Source organism: Micropterus dolomieu, linkage group LG18 (genome assembly GCF_021292245.1).
Source record: "Micropterus dolomieu isolate WLL.071019.BEF.003 ecotype Adirondacks linkage group LG18, ASM2129224v1, whole genome shotgun sequence".
NCBI lineage: Eukaryota > Metazoa > Chordata > Actinopteri > Centrarchiformes > Centrarchidae > Micropterus > Micropterus dolomieu.
In genome coordinates, this window is record NC_060167.1 from 25,673,786 (window position 1) to 25,697,364 (window position 23,579).

Below are 23,579 nucleotides of genomic sequence, written 5' to 3' on the forward strand. Positions count from 1 at the left end.
GTGTTGGATTAGCATTATCAGAGCATATAAACAACACGCAGACATCTGGTTCACTCTACATGGAAAAATTAACCGTTATGACCATATTACAAATTACTGTTATACCGTATGTTAATATGTATATGCAATATATGATTTTGCACGAATCAAAGTTCTGTATACTTATACTGTATACGTTTTCCTCATTTACTCATATGCAGTACAGCAAATGCATTGACATGTATGAAGACACTCAACCAGGAAGTGGGACAGAAGCACCAAAAAAGGCTGCATTAACTGAAGCTTCAAACACCCAGCCGGTGTATTCAAATCTAGGTCTGCTGAAACAAAACCTCATCAAAGCGATTCTTTTATTACCCTGTGTCAAATGCAACCCCCACAGCATATGCCTTCCTACACAACAGCCCCAAGTCAACAACGGTCCTGCCCTAAATTTTGAACAACCTCACCCAAAATATCATCAGATGAGGTGCTCATCTACAACAATATACAGCCACGTCAAAATTCTACAGCTTTATTGAAGAGGTGCGTGTGGTAGTCAAATGAGCTGAAGAAAACTCCAACCAGTGTTAAAAGAATCTTCTATCAGCGGGGACTTTGAAAAAGGTTGTAAAAAGTGTATGTCCTTAGGCTGGCAGACTGTGGTAATTACTCTTTTGCTAATAGTGAATTCTCCTGATCCTTTCCCACAAACCAGTGAACAGGAGATGTAGCTTGAAAACTCACCTCTCTCTCATAATGTCTCATAATGAGGTCCCTGCATTTTACAGAGAAAATCAAGGGGGAAGAGGACAAATAGGAGCTCAGAAAATGTTTGATAAATTTGATAAATTGCCACTACGCGTCACCGCGATGATGAGAAGTCTTAAATATGCCTTTAAGAAAAAAAAAAACTTTTCTCCGGGGCATCACAGCAACTACTGCTATGACATTAAATATTTAAAATGTGTCACCAGATTTGCATTAGGTACTGGGACTGGCAATACTAAAGGGGTTTTCAGACTAACTTCCTGAAACACAACTTCCCTTATGCAAATGAGGTTATGAAAAGATCTGAGATGCGCGGAGGCAGCGGGGGCAGGATTTGAGTATGCATGTCTCTGTGCACAAGGGAATTTGTGAAATCAAGAGAGAAGGAATGTAAGAGAAAATCAAATGTAAGAACAAGAAGAGGAGAGGAGAAAATGTGTGTGTCAGAGAATGTGTGTGTGTGTGTGAGGAAAGAGAGAGAGAGAAAATGAAGTCCTCAGAGATTAGATCCGAAATAGACTGAGTATAACGGAGTTCCTCTTGCACAGGGAGAAGAAACAAGCCCCTGTTAGACAGACACACAGACATAGCTGACTTTATTTACAGAGATCTGACACAAGCCACAATAATTAGAGAGCTCTTTCCCTCTAACCTGCAGGAGGGTCCTCAGCTCTCCAACTCTAACTGCTCTGAGTGCGAAAGAGAGGAAAGGATGATAAATATCTAGGGATGAGTGGTTCCTTTTGATGAGGCGTTTCAAGACATGAAAACTGAGCTGACGAGATTCTTGACTTGCGAGTAGAGCACAAGTCAGCATAAATAGGCTGCCACGGGCTAATAATTAAAACTTTGGGAGCTTATTTTAACTTAAATGAGGTTTCCTCACGAATACTGCTTACTTCTAAAACTATCCCAGATGCATTAATTTACTCTGTTATGCAATATTAGTTATATGTGAGTATTTCCCAAACTGCCATGGCTGGTGTAGAGTCTATAGCCAACTTATCACCCTATTTCATGCATTTAGATAATGTTTCCAATGCAATATACCCATCGAGGGTGCATTTCCCTGGTGCAAGGTTTGTAGGTGTGAATCTATACTGTATACATAAAGAACGGCCCTGTGCTTGACCTCTTCTTGCACACAATGCTGCACAACTCAAGACTGGGAGAAGGTGTGGGTGTGTGTGTGTGTGTGTGTGTGTGTGTGTGTTGCTGTAGAAAATAAGAAAACAGAATATTTAGCACCTGCCGAATCACAGAGTAGATCATGAAAAGTGCAACTGAAATGGAGCTAAGCATATTTTGCAAAAGGTACTGCAAGTTTGTTTTTACAGCTAAAGACTATCTGGTGAATAGAGGGGAGCATGTGTCATTTAAAGAGCCACATTTGTACTTCAGGAGTTGGTAAAGACAAAATGAGAGTGAACATTGGACTTGCATTCATCACGTAGACACAAACACGCTTCCAAAGGAATGCTAATGTTGCTGTGTAACTGCTGGATGTGTCAATAAGCACAAATTGTTTGCTAATAAGTTTACCATATAAATTAAAAGCAACATTATGTAGTGTTACATTTATTATGTTATCTTAAAATAACAGCTTCAAAATCATTTTGATGCTACACTGACTTGTAATAGGGTGAATGGCGTCCACCTACTGTTCATTGTAACACTGAAATCCAGTGCAGCGCCTGGTTCAGGCAAGCAGGCAACATAACCGAGCTCAGCAGCTATGGACATAAAGTTTGGCAGAGGTAAAGAGACCTTAGAGGATGTTGACGAAAGAGAAAAAGAGAGTGACCAAGCAATAAGCTCCCGGACGTTGACAAGAGCTTTGTGAAATAAAAGGCTGCGTGACAGACGCCGAGCTGGCCATCTTTCTGTTGGACTAATAAGTAACATTGCTATTTCTTTTGTTGTTGCACGTGCTTGATGTTTGGACGTGTTAGCAAAGTTGTCGACATGCTAGTTTTTGATCTTCAGTAATGTAATGATAAAAAATGCATTTGTACAGCTGTTCTTATTTACGACAGAATTACATTTTGAAATGGCAGGGGCCAAATCGAAAAATTAATCTTACATAATGTTGCTTTAAAATGTGATATGTCAGTGTTGTGTTCACAGCTTGTTTTTGCTGCCCCCAACCAGCAGACACAATATTAAATCTAACATATACATGGGGAAATTTGAAGAAGACTGTTTTTAAAAACTGTGTCCCAAAAAATCCCCAGTTATTTTAGGTTTAAAGTTGTAGTCTTTTAGATTTTCATGAAATCAATCCCATTTTTGATTCTGGAGTCTGCATTCTATCAGCAATGACCATTCAATGTATTTTCATTCTGTGGTTACATCTCTATATAGACGTCTTCATAGTTGGTGGCAAAGCCTGCCATTCCCAAAAAATCGAATTGCCGATTTACACACAAGGGATTCACAGGAAATACGTAATCCAGTGTTTACTATTTCATTCACCTGGGTGTCATTTTATCTAATTGATATAAGCCTCATTGTTTGCTATTAAATTTGCCATATCAAAGCTACATTAAGCTACTGCTAATGCAAAACCAACATTTCCTACTGCTTGTTTACCCAATTGTCACTGCAGGTCAAGAGATAACCATAAACCTTAAAGCTCTAGTATTGGTTGTATGTTTGTATTTAAAAAAAAAAATCAAGGTTTACAAACCCGTTTCAAATTCATATTGGTAAAAAAAAAAAGCATGATGGTGAAGCTAAAAGGAAACTGCTTCTTTCTTTTTTTATCTCCTAAAAGTCTGATGTTTTGAAAAAAAATCATCCAGCAATAACAGTTTGTCACTAAAGAAAAGCAGAAAGACGCTGAGTGTTTTCCTCAAGGACATTTAAGCTAGCATGGATTGTAATAAGAAGGCTATCCTCACACTCTTGGATGAAAAGCAATGCCAGTGAGACTAAATGAAACGCGTGGATGTTAGCGGTAGATGACAGAAGAAGGGAGGAGTTAATGAGGAATGAGGAGGGAAGAACAAGGCAAAAAGAAAGGTACGCTTGGAGAGAGGAATCATAGTGGAAGATGAAAAAGGAAGCAGATGGGGAAGGGACAAAAGATGCAACGTAGAGGAAACAACAGAGGAAACTGTGGAGGTGGAAGAAGGAGGGTAATCTGTTTATAAGAGCGCTGGGTAAAGCGTTATGCAGCACAGTGTTATTAAAGCTGGATGATGTATTAAAAAAACTTTCACCGACCCTTCATCACTGTCTCTCGTCTTATCACTGTTGTCATTTATACTTTCTTATGACTTGGCTGCCTTATTATTTTGGTGATAACAATATTTAATACATTATAAATACAGTATGTGCTTTACTAGTGATACAAGCATCCACATATTGTAAAGTTTAGACCTCTACAAATGATGTTCTCTGATCCATTTTACGCCTTAACAAAACAAGCAGTTGAATTTCAAAAATAAAGCTCTCTTCATAGCCTCAATCATCTGAGTCCAAACTGCAGTGCTTTAGTGTCGGATCGATGGCAGAATCAAGCAGGATCGTTTTTCCCACCAGCTGTTGAATTATTCAGGCCAGGACTTCCTCTAGGGAGATTCCTGCTCAGCCTGCCAGACAGACACAGCAAGCTTGCAGACTGGCAGGGAAGCTCAGGATCATCACAGAATTCCCAACAGCAAGGATTGTACCATAGCCCAAGTCAACAGAGGTCAGGTAACAGGCAGCATTACAAACTGGTTAGGACCCTGACAAACTGTGGTTCATTGATCATTTAGGATATGCATGATGATTTATGTAAGCTGTAGAATGTGATGTAAGAAGTTTCATTTTTTTTAATTATCAGGGGAAAGTTTTTGTGTTGTGCTTTTCAGATGCTTTCACACAACAGAAATCAGCTTGTATTTTGATGGTAAAATAGGAAAGTATTATACTGTATGCCGCTATCCGGTTGAGAGTGCCAAGAAACTTCTAGCTCAAATTTACCTTAAATTTACATTATGCTAGATTTGAACGCAGCAGGATTTTTGAGATGAAAAGCAGGATGAAAATTAAAGTGAGCCCATACTGTAAAAATAATATCCTGAAAGAAAACGTTTTGAAAGTGCCTCAAAGTAGGTCAGTGTACAATGTGTGATTGTTTCAGTTAAGTGGGTCACTGTTGAGAGAGGGACTCGTTGTCGGACATCCTTCCTCTGCCTGCCCCTAAGACATGCTTCTTTAGCTAATGAGATACTAGCTTTCACAAAAACTGTGGCTCAAATCATTCACTGGCACACCCAACATGCAGCAGTATGGAATAATATTAAGACTGAGAGTCTGCAGGCTTGCTAGCAACTCTGGGAGGCTCATAGACTGTATGTAAGAAGTGGACATAGTCATCGTGACGTCATTTCAAGCCTTGAGTTTGGCCGCCGTGTTGAGTTTTTGCAACCAGCAGCACCGGACGTGACCATATTTGGATGAGACGGTAGAGCTAACAGCCGTGTGCGGAGCTAGCTAGCTTGCTTAGCTAGGTGCATCTGTAATTCACATTAACTGTCATTTTAACAGGGCTGACAATTTTGTCTAGCGAACAACAGGTTTAAAACTAAATGTACTCAGCTGAGAAAGTGAACAGCCAACACCTAATAAGCTTTTTCAACGGCGCTGGTTAAATTTACACAGTGCCGTGGGTATGAGTCACTCTAGCCTGATTGACCGGTCGTCATGGTAACGACTTGTCAATCATAGATAATCCCGCCATGCAGCATACTCTGCTTTATGGTCTATTTTCCACTAAATGGGACCATAATTTATTAAGTGAACATCATGTTGTGTTGAAAAAGACGCAATTGAGACCATAAACTCATTAGGAAAGTGTTTACTAAGGTAATAAATCAGCTGAGAACTAGGGTCATTTTACCATTATTTCTAATGGAACTAAATTAAGACACAACGGTGCTTTGAGCTTAACGCTAATAACAGCAAGCTAACATGCTAGTATTTAGCAGTTATAATGTTTGCCATGCTTACAGTTTTACTTTGGTATGTTCACCTATTTTGCTGAGTCGCACTAAACACAAAGTACACTTGAGGCTGGTGGTATAGTTTTGCAGGTATTTGTTCATAAACAAAAGTATTGGACAACTTAGGATTTTCACCTGATGGAGGTGCTACATAAAACGTTAAGGGATCACCACAATTTATCATGTGGAGAACATGAATATGTGTACCAGAATTAATGGCAAGCCATCCACTAGTTTTCAAGATATTTCACTCCAAAACCAAAACCATGTCAACCTACTGAGGGCGCCAGAAGAAAAGTCAGGGATAGGATTCTGCCTCTGGTGACCATGAATGTCTCTACAAACTTTCATGGCGATCTATCCAGTTATTGTTGACATATTTCAGTCTGGACAAAAGTGGTCAACAGACCGACCAACAGATCAACATTGCCATCCCTGAAGCCACACTGCTAAAAGCAGCAGAAATCACCAAGTAAATTGCAAAAGTTAAAGAATAAGACAAATGACTGTTAAAAAGTTATAATGGTTGGGCTCCTGTGAGAACAGAAAAACAAATATTAAAGGGTTTCACCCAACTCTATCAGCATTAGAAAATGCTAGCACCTGGATGAGACGACTAAGTTGTTGTGAGAGCTGACAGAAAAATGTATATACAGCTTTATTCATTTGTTTGAATTAAAATCCTCAACAATAACTGCCCTAGACCATCACGAATGCAATCACATTCTTATGAATGCAGCCAGGAGAACACAGTGACACACAAGCACACGCACACACACACATCCATTATCTATTTTCCCCTAGGGCTTTGGTAGCTCCATAATCAAATCCAGTCATCTCACCCACGAACCTTTCACACATATCCAGCCTAATCAGTCCATCCTGGACTGGGGGCACAGAGCCATGACCTGAAATAGTGCCATGGGCTCAGAATAGGCAGTCTACTCTGAGGAGTGGACTCATGCATCACTCACTACATGATGCTGACTAGCCCACAGTTTGTCATTTCTCAGTCTCCGATTAGTTACATATATTTATATTTTTCCTACTACATTTTTTTGTGACGTGTCAAGAAACCAGCTTTAAATGTTCCACAGGTACAGCATGTGAAGGATTTGCAAATTAGTTGTCATCTCTAATTAACTGCAACCATAATCTGTTTTGAGAAATAAAGCCACAGCCACTGCAACCATGCCTCACATGAATATTGTACTTTCAGTCTGAAAATAATGCTCAATCTCTTCAACTGAAAATCCTTCAGTGTAAACTGAAGCCAAACCAGCCATTTCTATGATGTGGTTAAATTGGACACAGGATGTACTTGTTGGCAAAGAGCTTGGGGACTTTAGAGGTGCACTGCGATGTTTCTCCTCATTGGCTCCATCAGATGCCAAGAGGGACAAGTACTGGCAGATCCAAACCTGAGGGCATATAAGTGGAGTCAAGCTGAGCTCATTAGCTGAAGCGTACCAGGCATTATTTCTAATTTTAAGACTCAAATTACCATCAACTTGTCAGGAAAAAGTTTTTCAAATAAGGATGCTGTTCCAATAATGCTATTATTGGAATATGTTAGAGCGAGCAAATAATTCATGATAAGTTGCAACACTTGCAGAGAAAGTTCTTGATACTTTTGGGACCAGTCACTGAGTGACTGATACTACTGAGTGCACCCCCCCCCCCCCCCCCCCCCCCCCCAAAAAAAGACTTCATCTGAAAAATCTTGCCACCAAAAAACATTCTGGCTGCTGCCAGCAGCGACTGGATGTGTCCAATCACCTGTGTTTGTGGCCATCGCTGGCATGCCATTCAAAGCAAATTAGTTCATTGTGTTCGACTCGGATGCATGACTTGTAATGGATGTGGTCCCAGTGAGGATGAAAAAGTGCCATCTTTCTCATTTCCAGGTGATGGTAGCTGTCCACAGCTGTGACTCACTTCCCTCAATAGCTCTGACTGAGAGCTATTAAACTCCCATTACTCCATCACATATGCTGAGGACAGATGCTTCTACCGCTGCACAATGGGTGCAGTTCACACAACTTAATGACTGTTCATGCACCTGTCTTGTTTACCAGAAGGTTTTCATGCTCAGAGTTTTAGTACCATTTTAGATTTCTGCTGTGAAAAAAATGAAAGCTTTGGCAGGCATGTCTTTGAGATGACTTCGCAAACTTAACAAGGTATTCAACATTTGAAAAAAAAAGCGACACTGTAATACCACTGCCGGAAATCTTTATATGCAATTTCACACATATCACACATGTTCAAAGTACTAACAGTGATTTGTTGCAGCACAGAGAGCACAGCAAATATGTGATTTAGTGCACACACCTTATTTTTCTTTTTGACCTTGAACTTTTGGAAATAAGAATATGTGTGTGCATTCACTCACCATACAGAACCTATAGTACATCAGAAATGTTCCTGCATCAGGTCAGAATGAGACTAGTGAAGAAATGGTAATTTACCCATAGGCTTTAGGTGATCACTCATCTGTTATTATCTCTAAGTAGCTAAACAGGTCATCTTAAACAAATATCTGTTTTCTCTAGTCTGCATTTATTAACTGTGAACTTGATCATGTTTATTGCCTACAGAGATGTGGCCTCTTAGCTTTTTTGGGTTTGTCAACTGAAAAGCCAAATGAATCCAATTATGCAATAAAATAATAAGACTCATGAGGTAACAGCAATCCCTCAGCCCAGTGTAACTTTAATAAAATGCTAATCAGGGAGCAGAGACAAGCAAGTCATAGACCCTGGTCAGATGTTAAGAATGGCTCCCCCAATTAGACAGTTGGCCCATGATTCCCCACATGCAGATCAAACATAACATTCATCAATCCCTGACCTGAGGGAAAAAACAAAGAAACAAAGAAAACAAAGTTCTGTACTGAACTGTAAGTATGCAAACAGACTGCAGTTTTCTTGTTATAACATGTTACTCCAACACATTTTAACCAAGATGTGAATATCATGGTCCTAGGATCTTGAACATCCTGCTATTTAGTCTTTTTCGACACCTGTAGTGTTTGGTTTTGTCAGACAGTGAAAGCATGAACACTGGAGATTGCAACCAACACAATAAAGCTGGCACTGACAGCACAGGGCTTGAGAAGAGCAATGATAACATGATTTGATGCCAAACTGAAATGATAAAAGTAGAAATTGAAAATGTCCGGCTTATTTTAACCGGAAAGCTACATTGAGGGCTGGCCTTTTGGATGGGGTGTCAAAAATGAAACATTGCAACCAAACATCTTATAAATTATGGACCATAGTGAGAAGATTCCTTTTTGGAGAATCAGTTTTACCAAAAGTCTTTGCTAGGAAAAATAATGAGTACATTTTAGAGGATGTTTTCTGAAGTGTTTTTTGCAATGAATGTAGCTTTGGGGAAAAAATATGTTGTGTTATTGTAGTTGTGTTTTTGTTCCTCAGATTAAATTGTACTTGACTGGCAGCTGTTTCCTAGTCAGTCTGCTTCATGACAAAGGTTACATTTCATGGCACCAAACAGAGGCTACAGACGTCATCCTGAAACTGAAACTGAAATTTATTTGAATTCTCTGAAATGTTTACTGGTCACAGTCTTTTTTTCGCCAGCTATTTGGGACACACAGAGGAGAGAGAGAGAGAGAGTGTGTGTGTGTGTGTGTTTATCTGGTCGTCCATTTCCCTGGTCCTTCACCGATAAATTTGACTTTGTCTTCCCATGACTCCTCTGCTCTTGCCAGTCAGCCAGTAAGCTTGTCAGCCAGAGAACACAGATCAAAGTCCCGTTTCAGCCTCTCAGCCACTAAAGCCAGCATGACAGCGAGCCATCATTAACACACGCGGAGAGCGTTACCCTTCCTCCTTTGGACTTAACATCACTTATGTTTAGCTGCTGTCGACCACAGCCTTGTTTGTATTCATGGATATTCTCTCACTCGGGCATAAGAGCTGGAAAAGATACAAGCTCGATATAAGTGTGCATGATGGAAGAATTTGATGGGTGCAGGAATGAGACAGTTAACTTTCAGCAGCAGAGCTGACGGAGCTGATTATAGCCATTCCTGTGTTAAGATGCTGACAACTGAACAGTGCTGCTGTCAGGGCTGGAGGGGATTATTGGGTGTCGGGTGAAGAGTGACGGATAAAAACCAGCATCTTTGTAGTTTCATGTTAATGAAAGCCAAAATAACAAAGACAAGTCTGTTTAATGGCAAAGATTATGACATTTTATTAATATAATGCAAGTAAAGGAAAATAGTGCTTTTAATGGATATGATCTCTTAACATGTACACATTTATAATCTTTTCAGCAGTCCACTTAATTGATTTACTGAAAGCATTACTCACAGTCTGTCCATCAGTATACAGAAAGCACCAAAAAAAGGCATTTAATAAGCCAAACAACAGCATTGAACTGTGAAACATAGTAAACGGTGCTCAGAAATTATGTTGCTGTCTACAAAGCCCTTACCAGAGGTGTTAGTAAGTTAGAGGCTAGAAAATAATTGATTGGTTCTGCCAGGTCAGGAGAAGAGAGTGCTTTGTGCTGTAAAGGCATCCAAATGCTTTTTGTGTGCAAACAGTTCCACACAGACACGCCGACTAATAAACTTTCTGATCAAATTCAGTCTGGTAGGCAGAAACAGACACAACACTTTTTGAAAGTGGAAACAACAACTTTGATGCATATATAATATGCACAGCCTCTAAGCTTCATAAAGTCTTTTAATTTGTCTCCCAAATGAACAAGGTTGCTGTTACAAAACATACACACACTGGTGACCACACACCTGTCACATGGCTATCTGCAAAACAGAGCTATCAGCAAAAAAAAGAGGCAAAATTGGAAGGTTATTAGAGTTGCTACCACCAGATTTTGTGTAATGGCTCTCAAGAGGCTGCAGGTCTTTGGAGGAGATGGTTGAAGTCAGAGAAGGGCAGACTCATCAGTGTTGCAAGTGTTAGTGCCCTGCTCCACTGTGACACTCCAACGTAATAGCACTGCAGTTTATACAGAGTGAGCCTTACAAAGTGAAAGGAAAAGGGGCAAGAGAAAGAAGTTTGCGTGAGGATTGCGAAGAGCCAGTAGGTAGATGTGGTAATGTGGTAATGTCCACTATGGCTGCACAAAGCCTTAAACCCAACAATCTATCATGTCCGTCTCTCAATGAGAAATTTAGGGTTGTTGTTGTTGTTGTTATGTACATGCATTTTCAGATATATGTCTTAATGACATTTGTCTATAGATGAGAAAATCAACTTTTTGCTTTTGCTGCTTTTTCTGCTTTGTTGTGCTTCATTTAGCCTCCCTCTCTCACACACACTGCTGGTGAAGCCTCACTGATTTTCTTTGGCTGGTCTGTTTCTTGCTCTCCTCCACTGGCCTGCACTCAAGATAGCACAATGTCCAAAGTGTTCATGTATCATTAATGCTTTGGACATTTGGATAAAATCTATATATAACTTGTGCATTTATCGTGTTTGGAAGCCAATATCATCCAATTGACCTGTAAACCCTCCACCGAACAGCAAATATCAAATCATAGCTTAGCAACTGCAATTGACCCTTTGTGAAGCCACGCCTCCCTTATTGTAGCATGGTGCTACCACTGTCTAACTGCACTCCTTGGAGAAATATTGGCTAATTTTTGGAAAAACGAAAAGCTATTTCAGAAAGAAGCAGACAGAAGGCTTTGCATTATACATTTTAAGGTTATGTTTAGGCTGTCAAACTGACGTAAAGCAAATAAAACCTTCAGTGTTACTCTGTATCTGTAGAGTTTGCGAATTTGTCTTTTTTCTTTGTCTTTTTCGAAAAATCCAAATAACAACAAAAAGCGTTAGGAATAGATTTCGTTTCAAGTAAGCTGCTAGCATTAGCCAACTAACTAGCTTACTACCTACAGTAGTATGCCCCATGCAGGACTGGGCCCTCCACTGTGTGGGAGCTGGTTCTATATTTTCAAACTACAGTATGGTTAGCATTAGAGGCTCTGTCCTTTTTTCTATTATACCTTGTTTAGTGTAATAAATACTGCACTAAATCATGCTACTGTACTCCCTGATGCTACCTCTGAAAGTTCTTTATTAATAAGGTTGAAGTCAATAGATCTGGTATCTCACCTTCCGATCTTGACCCATCTGAGCTAGTCCCATGCCCTGTCTCTCTAAATTGTTTTGAGCCTGTGGCCTTGTCAGAACTAATCGATATAGCTACTTTTGCCCCTATGGACACTGTCTCCTCGCATCTTTTGAAAGAGGTTTTAGATGTTCTTGGTCCTAGCCTTTTGTCTGTAATAAATAGCTCTCTTTTAAATGGAATTGTTCCATCCACTTTCAAACATGCTGTGGTTCAACCTCTTATTAAAAAACCCAATCTTGACCCCATGGATTTTAATAATTTTAGGCCATTTCTAAATGATCTTTTATGTCCAAAATATTGGAGAAGGTCGTTCTTTCTCGACTCTCCTCGTTTTTAGCTGAAAACAATGTGCTCAATAATTTTCAATCAGGTTTCAGGGTACATCACAGCACAGAAACTGCAATGCTTAAGGTACTAAATGATTTGTTGCTGTTTGGTGATACTGGAAATTGTGCTATTTTACTCTTGCTTGACCTCAGCGCGGCTTTTGACACCGTTGATATCCTCCTGGATTGCCTCCAGTAAGGGGTTGGCATCCAGGGTGTCGCGTTACAGTGGTTTCAATCTTACTTGAAAGATAAAACCTTTTCTGTTAACATTGGTAATATTTCCTCTTCTTCAGCAGCAATTAAATGCGGTGTACCTCAAGGTTCAATCCTGGGGCCAATCTTATTTTCTTTGTATATGCTCCCCTTGGGCTCCATTCTCCGTAAACATACTATATTATACCACTGTTATGCTGATGATACACAGCTGTACTTACCTCTGAAGTAATATTATTTGGTTCCTCTAACTTAATTGAGGAATTATCAAAAAATCTGGGCCCCCTGTCCATTAATGTACAACCCTTTGCTAGGAATTTAGGGGTTATCTTTGATTCCGCATTAAAATTCAACAAACATATAAACTCTGTTGTTAAAGGTAGCTTTTTTCATTTAAGGACCATAGCTAAACTTAAACCTATTCTCTCTGTAAAGGACCAAGAAACTGTCTTGCACGCTCTTATATTCTTTCGAATCGATTACTGCAATTCCTTGTACTCTGGCATCTGTCATTCATCTTTATCACGCTTGCAGCTTGTTCAAAATGCAGCTGCTAGATTGTTAACTGGTATATAAGAGGGACCATATTTCCCCAATATTGGCTGCTCTTCACTGGTTACCAGTCAAATATAGAGTCGATTTTAAGGTGCTGTTAATTGTTTTTAAGGCGTTACATGGACTGGCTCCATCTTATATTTCATAACTCCTAATGTTTCATCACTCGTCCAGACCCCTCAGATCATCAAACCAAAGGGTGACCGTGCCTTTTCAGTGGTGGCCCCGAGACTGTGGAATAATTTACATGTGGATTATTAGATCATCCCCCACCATCGACACTTTTAAGTCTCAACTTAAAACATATTTCTATTCTGTTTGAGTCTGTTTAGAGGCACCTGCACTCATGTTTTTATTTATCTATTTTGTATCTAACTTTTTTGTTTCTCTATCTTATTGCTGTTTGTAATTGTTTAGCCTGTTTTAATTTGCCTGATTTTATGTCTTCTACTGTATAACTTGTCCAGCACTTTGGTCAACTCTGGTTGTTTTTAAATGTGCTTTATAAATAAACTTAACTTGACTATTACAATTGGAGAAGTTTATACAAGATATGTTTGCCTTTCAAAGCCTTTTCTCTCATAATCCAAATGATAACTTTCTGATCTTATGTTTCTTTATTGTGGTGTCCTACAATACTAGAACTAACTTGCTCTACCGTGCAATACTAAATTACTATACTATACTAATACTACAATTCGTTTTCTATGTCATTACATGACTCAAAGTAATCAGCCTGTTATTTAAAGCATTCCTACCTTTTTTCTTCAAGTTTCTCATTAGTCAATAAAGACTGTAAATTATTTATTAAATAACAGGGTACAATGTTTTATTGTCAAGTAATTTTACCACCAAAATTAAATTTCATGAGGTTTAGTCAACAAGAGCCCAGTGAGTGTAGCTAGAAGTGTCAGTTCACTGAAGCTGTGCCTTCCCTCTAACACTTTGGTTTATTTCTCATTTACTGCTCAGGCTCGCAATTCACAGAAATGTTGCATCTCATAAATGTCTGAGACTCACCTGCAGCCCCTGTGCTGTTGGTGATAATAAAACTAAATCACCTGCCAAGAGCAGGAATTTAGCATTTCTGTCACTTTGTTTGTGGGTTTCTCTCTAACATCGTCTGCCTTTTATTTGCATTTCTTAATGAATTCACTTGTCCTTCAGTCACTGTGCAATGACGGGCATGCCCACACCCATATGTTTCTCATCTTTGTTTTTCTGCTCCCTCACCATCCACTACTTTTCCTCTCTCCCTCCCTCTATCTCACTCTCCACACCTTTTTTCCCCAACCAGCTGAAGTCAGGGCAGTATGCTCAGTCTGTTGTGCTACAAAATAACTGAATGTGTGTGTGTGTTTGTGTGTGTGTGTGTGTGTGAGAGAGAGAGAGAGAGAGAGAGAAAGAGAAAGATAGAGGGGGCTGTCTTACTTTTTGTGGTGGGGTCATCTGCAAGATAATTGTGTTGCTGTTTGCAAAACCCAGCTCATGTTTTATACACCACATTATTCACGTGGTTAATTATCTTCAGTGATGCTTGCGGTGTAGTACATAGTCCCACCAAAAGTGCTCAAACCTAGAGAGATGTGATGTGAAAGAGCAAGGGAAATCAGAGCGATGATAAGCCGTGGCGATGGATCTCCCGAGGGCTTTTCCACGCTGTGTGAGACACATTCATTTCTGTCCCAGATCCGTAAAGGAACCTATCAGATGCTGAAACCAGGGTCCTCATAAGAGCAAATCTGTATGCAAATGCAGACCATCCAGACATTCAGCAGAGGAGTTTAATCATGGCAACACATGCAACGCCTGCACCACACACAGGAAACAAGCTGAAAAATCCCACATCCCTGCTGTTACCGAGCCGTGCACTTGCTACAGGAATAGAATCATTATATCACAACCATAAAAAACATCAATTAGAGTAAAATTAAGTAGCTACGTGATCCATCTCAACCTTGTTGATTAGGTGTCAATCTCAAGAAAAGGACAACACATTAATCGTCTAATCAGTTCTCTCTGCTCTGAGTTCAGTCGATGCAAACTTTGACCCAGGACTTATTGGCAGTCACATCTCACCCTTCTTGACCTCCACTGGTTTCCCATCAATCCTCCCCTTGCACATACGTCTAAGGGCCAAGATGCATTCAGTCATATTCTTATACAACCGGCAGATAGGGTGTTGAAATTGGTGTCAAGTTAAAGACACTTTTTAAAAACGTTTCAGTGCCAAATCCCCCTTATTATATTGAATTGCCTAAAAATTACAGCAGTGTCCTTCCACAGTTTAAAAATAGTTCCAGATTTGGCCATTTAATATGGCGTAAATCTCTTCCACTAACTTAGAGCAAAGGCCAAGTTTTGATCTTGGCTGTATCATCCAGCCTGGCTCCAATTCGTGCCTCTAATGTATTGTCATTATATCTGAGTCACACATTTGAAAAACCCAGAAGGTTGTTTAGCAACACAACTTCTGTATTCTGGTATTTCCAGCCTTCTCAAAGACTCTTCAAAGCATCTGGATGAAAAAATATTCTGTTTGCCTCACGATTTATTTTTTATTTTTTTTATCCTAATCCAAAGATGGTAGCTAGGAATTACATAAATCCTTGCCCAATTTCTGGGACATGATCCAAACTGAAACAGTTCTATTATCAGTTATTGTTCTCTATATTGATGTTATTTTGTTTTGTTTTGTTTTTGTTTTTATATTATGTTATATTTTCATGTAACAAATAAAAACAAGCAAGACAGAGTTCCACAACCTGAACCTGTCATAGTTTCAATTCACTTCATTCTATTTACTTCTTCATTTTATTTATATAGTGCCAATTAATAACAAAAGTTATCTCATTGCACCTTTCATAGAGCAGGTCTTGACCATACTCTTTGTAATGTAATTAACAGAGACCCAAAAGTTCCCACCATGAGTAAGCACTTGGCGACACATGCAAGGCAGAAACCTTGAACAGAACTGTGACTCTGGGTGGGTGGCCATCTGCCTCAACCGGTTGGGGGGAGAGAGAAAGAGAGACAGAGGGCAAGAGGGGCTAACTTAACATAACTCTCTCTCTCTCCCTCTCGCTCTTTCTTTCTGTCTCTCTCTCTCCTCGATCTTTCTCTCTGACGGTGATGGTTTATGCTGGTGGGCAGATGTGCCATATTCTGTGTTGGTCTTTTGCCGTTTAGATTACTTATTTTTTATATGCGAGAAAGCTTGTCCATAGTTAACATATAAATTTGTCTTTAAATAAGAAATAACATAATTAGATGTATCTTTTGTCAAACACATTAGGGTTGGGTTCAGGTCTCAGTTGTGCAGAACTCTATAAAGCAAGGACATATGTCAAGAGTCACAACTTGGGAAACAGGTTAAAACACTTTTTGATCATGCATTGGATGGAATATTTTTTTCATCCAGGTGGTCAGTGGAGTCTTTGAGGATTCTGGAAGTACATTCAGTGCTAAGGGCTGTTCAACTACCTTCTGGGTTGTTCAAAGATCGGTTGAGGGTTTATTTTTCCAAAAATAACAGGCTTAACTTTGTGACTTAAATGTAATGGTAATACATGAGAGGCACAAACTGGGGCTATGGGTATGCAGTCTGCAGGTGAGCTCATGGCTTATCAATATCACCCTCAGCAGCTGGTGCTTCTCCATTAACTGACCTGCCCTTCAATACATAAGCCAGACAGCCTCTCCTCAGCTGACTGGAGATACGGGTAAATTGCTATGGGCCACATTACACACTTAAGTACCTCTTTATGATGTTTGAATTGACTGGACAGTTAGACAGTGGAGCAGAAATGGGACAATAGACTTCAACCGGGCTGAACAGAGGACTCTGGCTTGGCTTTGTAGCTGTAGGATTTACACCTCTGCTTTCCTGTCCACATGCAATTGTACATTTCTCCCTTCATTTCTCCCCAGGAACTAGACCATTGGCTGTGGGAGTGTAAGAGATTAAGAAAACCACAGGTTTGATTTTTGGCTCTACAAACAGTTTTTGGCTATAACTTCAAAGGTCAGTTTTATAACTATATGTTAACTATATGAATATATACTAATGTTTCTCGCTTCCTGCCACAAAATCATTCAGTCTTCTACCGTACTTTAATGAAAGACCAATTCCTATCACCCCACCACCACCTTTGTTTTACAGATCCAGCACCCACACACCCTTCTTCATTTGTCATTGGTCCTGATAATAATACGTTGTCAAAAGCAAGGGGTGCAGCCAGTAATAAGGGGTATTAACCCAGAGGGAACAGCTATCATCACGGTGTGGAGGCTTTAGAGGGTGCATGTACATAATGACAAAGGAAGAATAGTGATGACGACCCAACAGGGAGCCTCTTCTCTTGAATAGGAATCTGACTCACACAACATCTGTACAGAAGATTTGTGAGGCCTTGAACTGTTGGAAGTGTTTGAATGTGAGAAAGATTTAACCGTTGATTCTTTCTGCTTCAGGAGTGCCTGACGCAGTAGCCTACTATCAGATATTTATTATACCACCACAGGAACTACAGTATATGTAGGAATTTGGAGCTAAGGTTAAAAGAACAACCTTTTGCAAACTCTGTTTTGCTTGTGAGGCTGAAATCCATGACAATCCCGTGTCAGGCGTGTTCACAGTTCATTGAAAGTTTGAATCTTGTGCACATCAGATGTATGCTTTTCTAAGATGAACTCTCTCAGCCTTTCTCTGCTCTTTCTTTCTCTTATTCACACCCATTTGCGCACACACACACACACACACACACACACACTCACACACAAAGCAGCAGTGAAGCAGGTGGCAAAAGCATCGACCCTCCACTTTCAATTAATGATTTATTCTTCCCAAACTCCTCTTCTTTCTGCTAGGAGGCATCTGAACTACTACTCTGCCTGTCTCCTTCTTTTTCCAGCACACACCAGCACACATCAGCACACACACATTGTCAGAGAAATAATTTGCATAAATGCAGAGGGTTGTCAGAATAGGACTCATCATATACCTGAATGGTTCTTAATTGCGCATCTCAGAGGCATGTAATCCCAATCACCTCATCGTTACAAGCTGAAAAACACAAAATTCAAACCATGCAGGGCTTTGACTGGTACGCAACACTTTGCTGGCCGTCCTTTCTGCCTCTAAACTGATTCTCCACTATCGCCCACCATTTCCTATTCAACACAAACAATCAGACGGTTGTTCATTCAGCAATTTGCAACACACTCATTTCTTGCCGTGGTCTGTTTTTTATATATCTTTTCACTCCACAGAGATGTGGCAGCGAGCTTCTCTGAACCGTCAGAGAGCCCATCAATAATGCACAGACAGCTTGTTATAGCTCAAACTCACTCTGCTTCGATGGCTCACAAACCTAAAATCCAGCATCAAAAGAGCAGAAAGGTGTGTGTGTGTGTGTGTGTGTGTGTGTGTGTGTGTGTGTGTGTGTGTGTGTGTGAGGATGTGCACATATGCCAGCACTGGAGTGCATGTCTGAGAGGCGTTGAAAGCACTGACTTAAAAACCTTTCCTAATGGGGAGTGGCTGTTTATTCGCCCTGAACAAGCCTGCAGGGAGATTCATTTGGCAAAGGCGGATTTAATTTTCCTGATGTACTTTCTGAAAAGGAAACTACCTTTGTACTAAATAATAAAGAAAGGGGACTAAGATAAGATTGAGGACAGGGAGACAAGCACTGTGTGAATGTGATGTAAACCTTTGAATCTTTAACATATAGAAGGCAGGAGAGGATGGAAAGAGGCTGTCAGTGCTTTGAAAGCAGCCAGTGGTTAAAGTGGGTACAGTATGAGCTTCAATATGAAGGAGGCTTATGTCTGAGAAGATGTTACAGCTCATGATGTGTCTAATATACAAGCACTACTGGGCGTTTATATTATATCTACACACAAAAAGGTGCTCAGAGTCCTAGATCCTTTGTGACTTTTGGTTTGATGTATAGCACTTTGAGACACATATGGTCATGCTTGTCATCACTCCACATTGAAATTGCGTTTTTCTCATAATAAGAGCTCCCATGTCTCATGGTGCACACACCTTTTTCCCGCTGATATCTGACGACAATCGATGGAAAACGCCTGCGTACTTCGTTCATGTCAAGTTCGGAAACGCCTTCAGTGAGAGGCGTTTTTAACTTTTTCTTACAGAAATAGCCCTGCACACAAAAGGAGTCTTAAAGAAAGATTGGATAAAAAACTTAAACCATGCTCACCGACTCGAAATCGGAGGTAATAATGCGTTTTCCTAATTTATTGGATAATTTGTTCCTGTGTGTTACAGATCGCCCTCTCACTGTGCAATCCTAAGTAAATCCCACAGAAAGGGTGGGGCGCAGTCACAACTTTTCTGCTAAGTGCGGTCTTCACACCGAACTTTCTCTCTCTGCCGAGTGCGGAAGCTTCGACTCACCTGCAGGAGACGGTGATTTCTACTTTGGTGGCAGGGATGTTGCCGGTGATCGGGTCGAAGTCGTATACCGATGACACGTCCTCTAGCTTGTCCATAACGTCTCCCTCCATCATCTCCATCGCCAGATCTCGGGGAGGCTCGGGTCTGATCCGGGAGCCGCACAGCCTGGCCCTGACGGAGCGCGTCGAGTCTCCGGTGACTCCGGAGACCAGATCAGAGACCAGCCGGCCTCCGGTCCGACCGGGTGAGGCAGCCACTTCACAAATGTTGAAGCTGGAGAGGACGTAGGGGTCGGGGGGCGCACTGAGTAAGTGGACTCCCGCGAAAGACAGAGGCGCACTTGGTTAACTGTCCATGCAGCGTCAATAAATTACAACGGACAGTAGGACAGTATCTGAGATTACTGTTGCGCCCTCACCGACCGGCTGCGCATCACATGGAGAGGTGGACTCCTCTCTGCGCTTTGTCTTCAGTCTGTGCGCACAGCAGAACGTGTGAAGAGAAAAAGGCTACTCTCAAACCCACCCATCCTCCTCCCACGCGGAATTACACTCAAGTGCTGGCAACCCCAATGCCCCGGCGCTGCTGCTGTCACCCTGCAACAGCCTCTGCGCTGCGCTGAGAGGGTGCGCGCCAGTGATTGTCAATGTAATGTAATTATAATTATTTTTATTCAAAATTTAAGACTTTATCTGAGGTGTGGTATAATGCAAAGTGAAATCCTTCTAAAACAATTAAATAAAGACCCGCTTTTTGCAGCAAATGATGCTGAGCAGTGGTTCCAAACCTGGTGGTCGGGACACCCCAGTGGGTCGCATGATAAATATAAGGGGACTCGAGATAGTTAACATGATAGGAACGACATACAGTATATTGCTTCAGTTTATTTTTTCAAACTTTGGATTATTTTTTTTCATGTGGATTATTGGATAAAAATAAAATTGAGGATTTTCTTCATTTGCCTTTATAAATCAGTCTGAGACTGAATAATCACTTGAACTGCTTTCAACAAGGGCTCTCAGGTAGAAACAGCTTTGTCTCGATGGGTCACGGAAGCCAAAAATGTTATAGAAAACAAAGAAAAGATTTCAGCACCACAGCAGCGGACAGCTCCCAGAACAAAATATTCAGCTCAATAATAGAGAAGAACCAGCAGACAAGTATTGAGAAACTTCTTGAGCATATAATACGCACTGAGTAATAACTGTACATCCAACCAAAGATGTTCAATCCAAATGTATTTGGACTTTGAGATAAAGTTCCCATTGTGTGGAATGTAGTCGGGTTTTTTGTTGTTTGTGGTGGAGGAGGCATGTGCATGGTATTTTATGAAACACAATTACCAATTAAAATGTGTTCATGCTGGCTGATTTAAAATCAATATTAATTACAGGGAGGGAATTACATAGAGATTTAATGGCTTCCATCCATCATTAGCCTGTTGTATGCAGCTGAGACCTGCACTGTAAACCACATTGTAATGAATATGCTAAATTGGTGAAACTACCAAAGTGATGGGATTGTCATTTTTGGATAACTACAGCTCCTACATACAGTTAGTGTGTGTGTGTGTGTGTGTGTGTGTGTGTGTGTGTCTGTTATCTACTCTCCACCACGTCGCTGTTTATCTCACTCGTTGTGACGCTCCACATCTCTCTGTGTCATTTCTTGCATAAAAAAGGACTTACACACAAATCTGAAATGCACGTAAACACTTGAATGAATAAGCAAATAACCAGCTGTTTCCCACAGATTACTGGTCGCATCAAGAAGCACATCAGTTTTGACCAACTTGGAAATCTACAGTTGTCACTTCGTGCTCAATATAGAAACAGAGACATCAGATTTCCGGCATCGTTGTAGCTTTTCTGTCTCTTTCTTTCTATCTCACTCGCACTCACATGCGCATCACACACACACACAGCTATAAACCATTTTACCTCCTTTCATAAATGGGTGCAGAAGTACACAGCTCTTTCCTGCATAGAGCACCCAGTGTCTGGATTGTGGAAATCAATTTATACCGACACAAGACGCTTCTGCCCACACAGCCCTCCAGCTCAGGATCAGGAGCACACACACTCACACACACACACAATCATTCTTTCAGACATACACCCCAATGGGCACATGTAAAAACAAATTACTTTCTCATATGTTACTGAACGACCCATGAACAGATAAAGAGATAAAGAGGCACACACATCCACATACACACCCTTTTCTCTCCAGGATGATTCATAGTTTTTAAGGGCTCCTTGTTTAGTGTGGGTGAATCACATCATTGCAGATGTTGCAAGGAGTGGGTTGACAGGAGAAGGGCCAGAGTACAAAAAAGAGGAAGAGGAGGGAGGGAGAGAAGAAGGCCTTCACAGCTATTTTGCCTTGAGTAGTAACCTGCAGCATTGTAAATGCAGACAAAGTGGGATTCCAGATATCAAATTAAATTCCAAATTACGTTTGAGCACTCATCCTACCATCAGATCAGCTCTGTAACAAATAACGCTCCAATCAACAGCTGTTGATTCAAAATAATGAACGCAGAAAATGAACACCCGTTAACGATGGAAAACTTGCTGCATTGACTTTTGGCACCAAAGGCTGCTTTGATTTTTTCAAGACTATGCTATATTTATCTATTGCAGCAATGGTAAGAACAATTTACAGAACCACTGGAAATTATTTTTAAGAGTTGATTAATTGCACGAGGCTGCTGCTAACATTCTTAGAAACAAAAACGGGGTAATTTTATTTCTGAATGTCTGAAGGTGCCGGCTTGTTGAATGATCAAAAGCAAAACACATTCTCAAACACTGGATATTGCCTTTAAATGCTATTGCCATCTAATTGCGATGGACCAGGAGGTGGTCAATGCTTTGTGCTGCTGGTCACATTAATAACACCATGGTGGATTCAGATGTCCCTTTTTCCTCCTTCTCTGTCCTATTCTCTCAGCTTCCTGCAGTTTCCTAAGCACTAATTACTGTGTTTATGCTTACTTGCGTCATGCTGTCCAAAAATATCGTCTTTCTGGAAGCAATTATGCAAAAAAACAGACAAATGCCCTGTCAAACAAATGAAGCCTCTTACAACAAAATATATGATTTTTTTTCTCTCACAACCTGGAAAATAAAGACATTTGTTTACTCTTCTGATCTCATGCACTCAGTTGTTTTAACATTATGTCAAAAAGAAACAAAACAAATTCCACTAATTAATACATTTTGGATAGCCAAACATAGACCCACTCCCACAGCAAGTTGTCAGCAAACACTAGTTAATCAGGGAATCTATTGGTATTTTCAACTTGCCTGTGACGCACACTTTTGAAATGCAGTCTTCTTCTGTGACATCAGCTATAACTATGTCTGTCCAACCTAATATTGTGGCTGACGGTGGAGGTGAAATAGGACCAGCCGTCGATGGTAGGGCAGTTTTGTCATGAGGGACAGTATGCCTTCTGTTGTGTAGGAAATCGAGTTGTATTTCATTTCCTAAGGAAAAATACACATAACACAATCGTTTTTCATTTCTGGGACCCATTTTGTGGTGGGGAATTGGGGAACTGGCCAAATGAAGATGATGGCATCATTTCAGAGCACTGACAATAAACACTAAAAATACTTTAAATTTTGCTGTCAATACCTCACAATCAAAGAGTCAGAATTCTGACTTTAAACTCAGAATTAAAAAATAATAATAATTTAACATGTGGCCCTAATCCTCTTCTGTAGTACAATACCGATTTAGTTACCTCATAGGCTAATACCGAACCATAATGCACTGCAGTCTGAAGAACTGTAATGTTGTATTTTAAAAAAGTGGTCCATCTACTTTTTCTGAAGTTGAAAAGCTGACTCTGCTTTATGTTTATGCTTTATGCGTCATGCATTACTAAACAAGGCTGAATGAAGAAAAGAGAGTACACCAAGAAATAATATTAATATTCTAATATTCTTCTATAAAGACCTGCCAAGGCTGTATAAAGAGAATATTCAGGAAGCCTTTTCTTCAATATATAATACTAAGACTTCCACCCGTATCTAAATCTGTATCTAAATCTAAATGGAATATCACTTTACACAATACAGTAAATCAGTTACATTTGACTTTTAGAATACCAAACATCCTAGAAAAAAGTAGACAACGTGCTAAACGTTCTTACTGCGAAAA

General features: G+C 40.2%; 1 protein-coding gene across 1 annotated transcript in view; it reads right to left on the reverse strand.

Moving 5' to 3' along the window:
- cpne5b (copine Vb) overlaps window positions 1-19,501 on the reverse strand; it is a 157,355-nt gene extending 137,854 nt beyond the window's left edge. Inside the window, exon 1 of the mRNA XM_046029370.1 lies at window positions 19,407-19,501. Within this exon, the coding sequence (XP_045885326.1) occupies window positions 19,407-19,501 (95 nt within the window). The remainder of the gene's footprint in view (window positions 1-19,406) is intronic.
- Window positions 19,502-23,579: the final 4,078 nt, after the last annotated feature.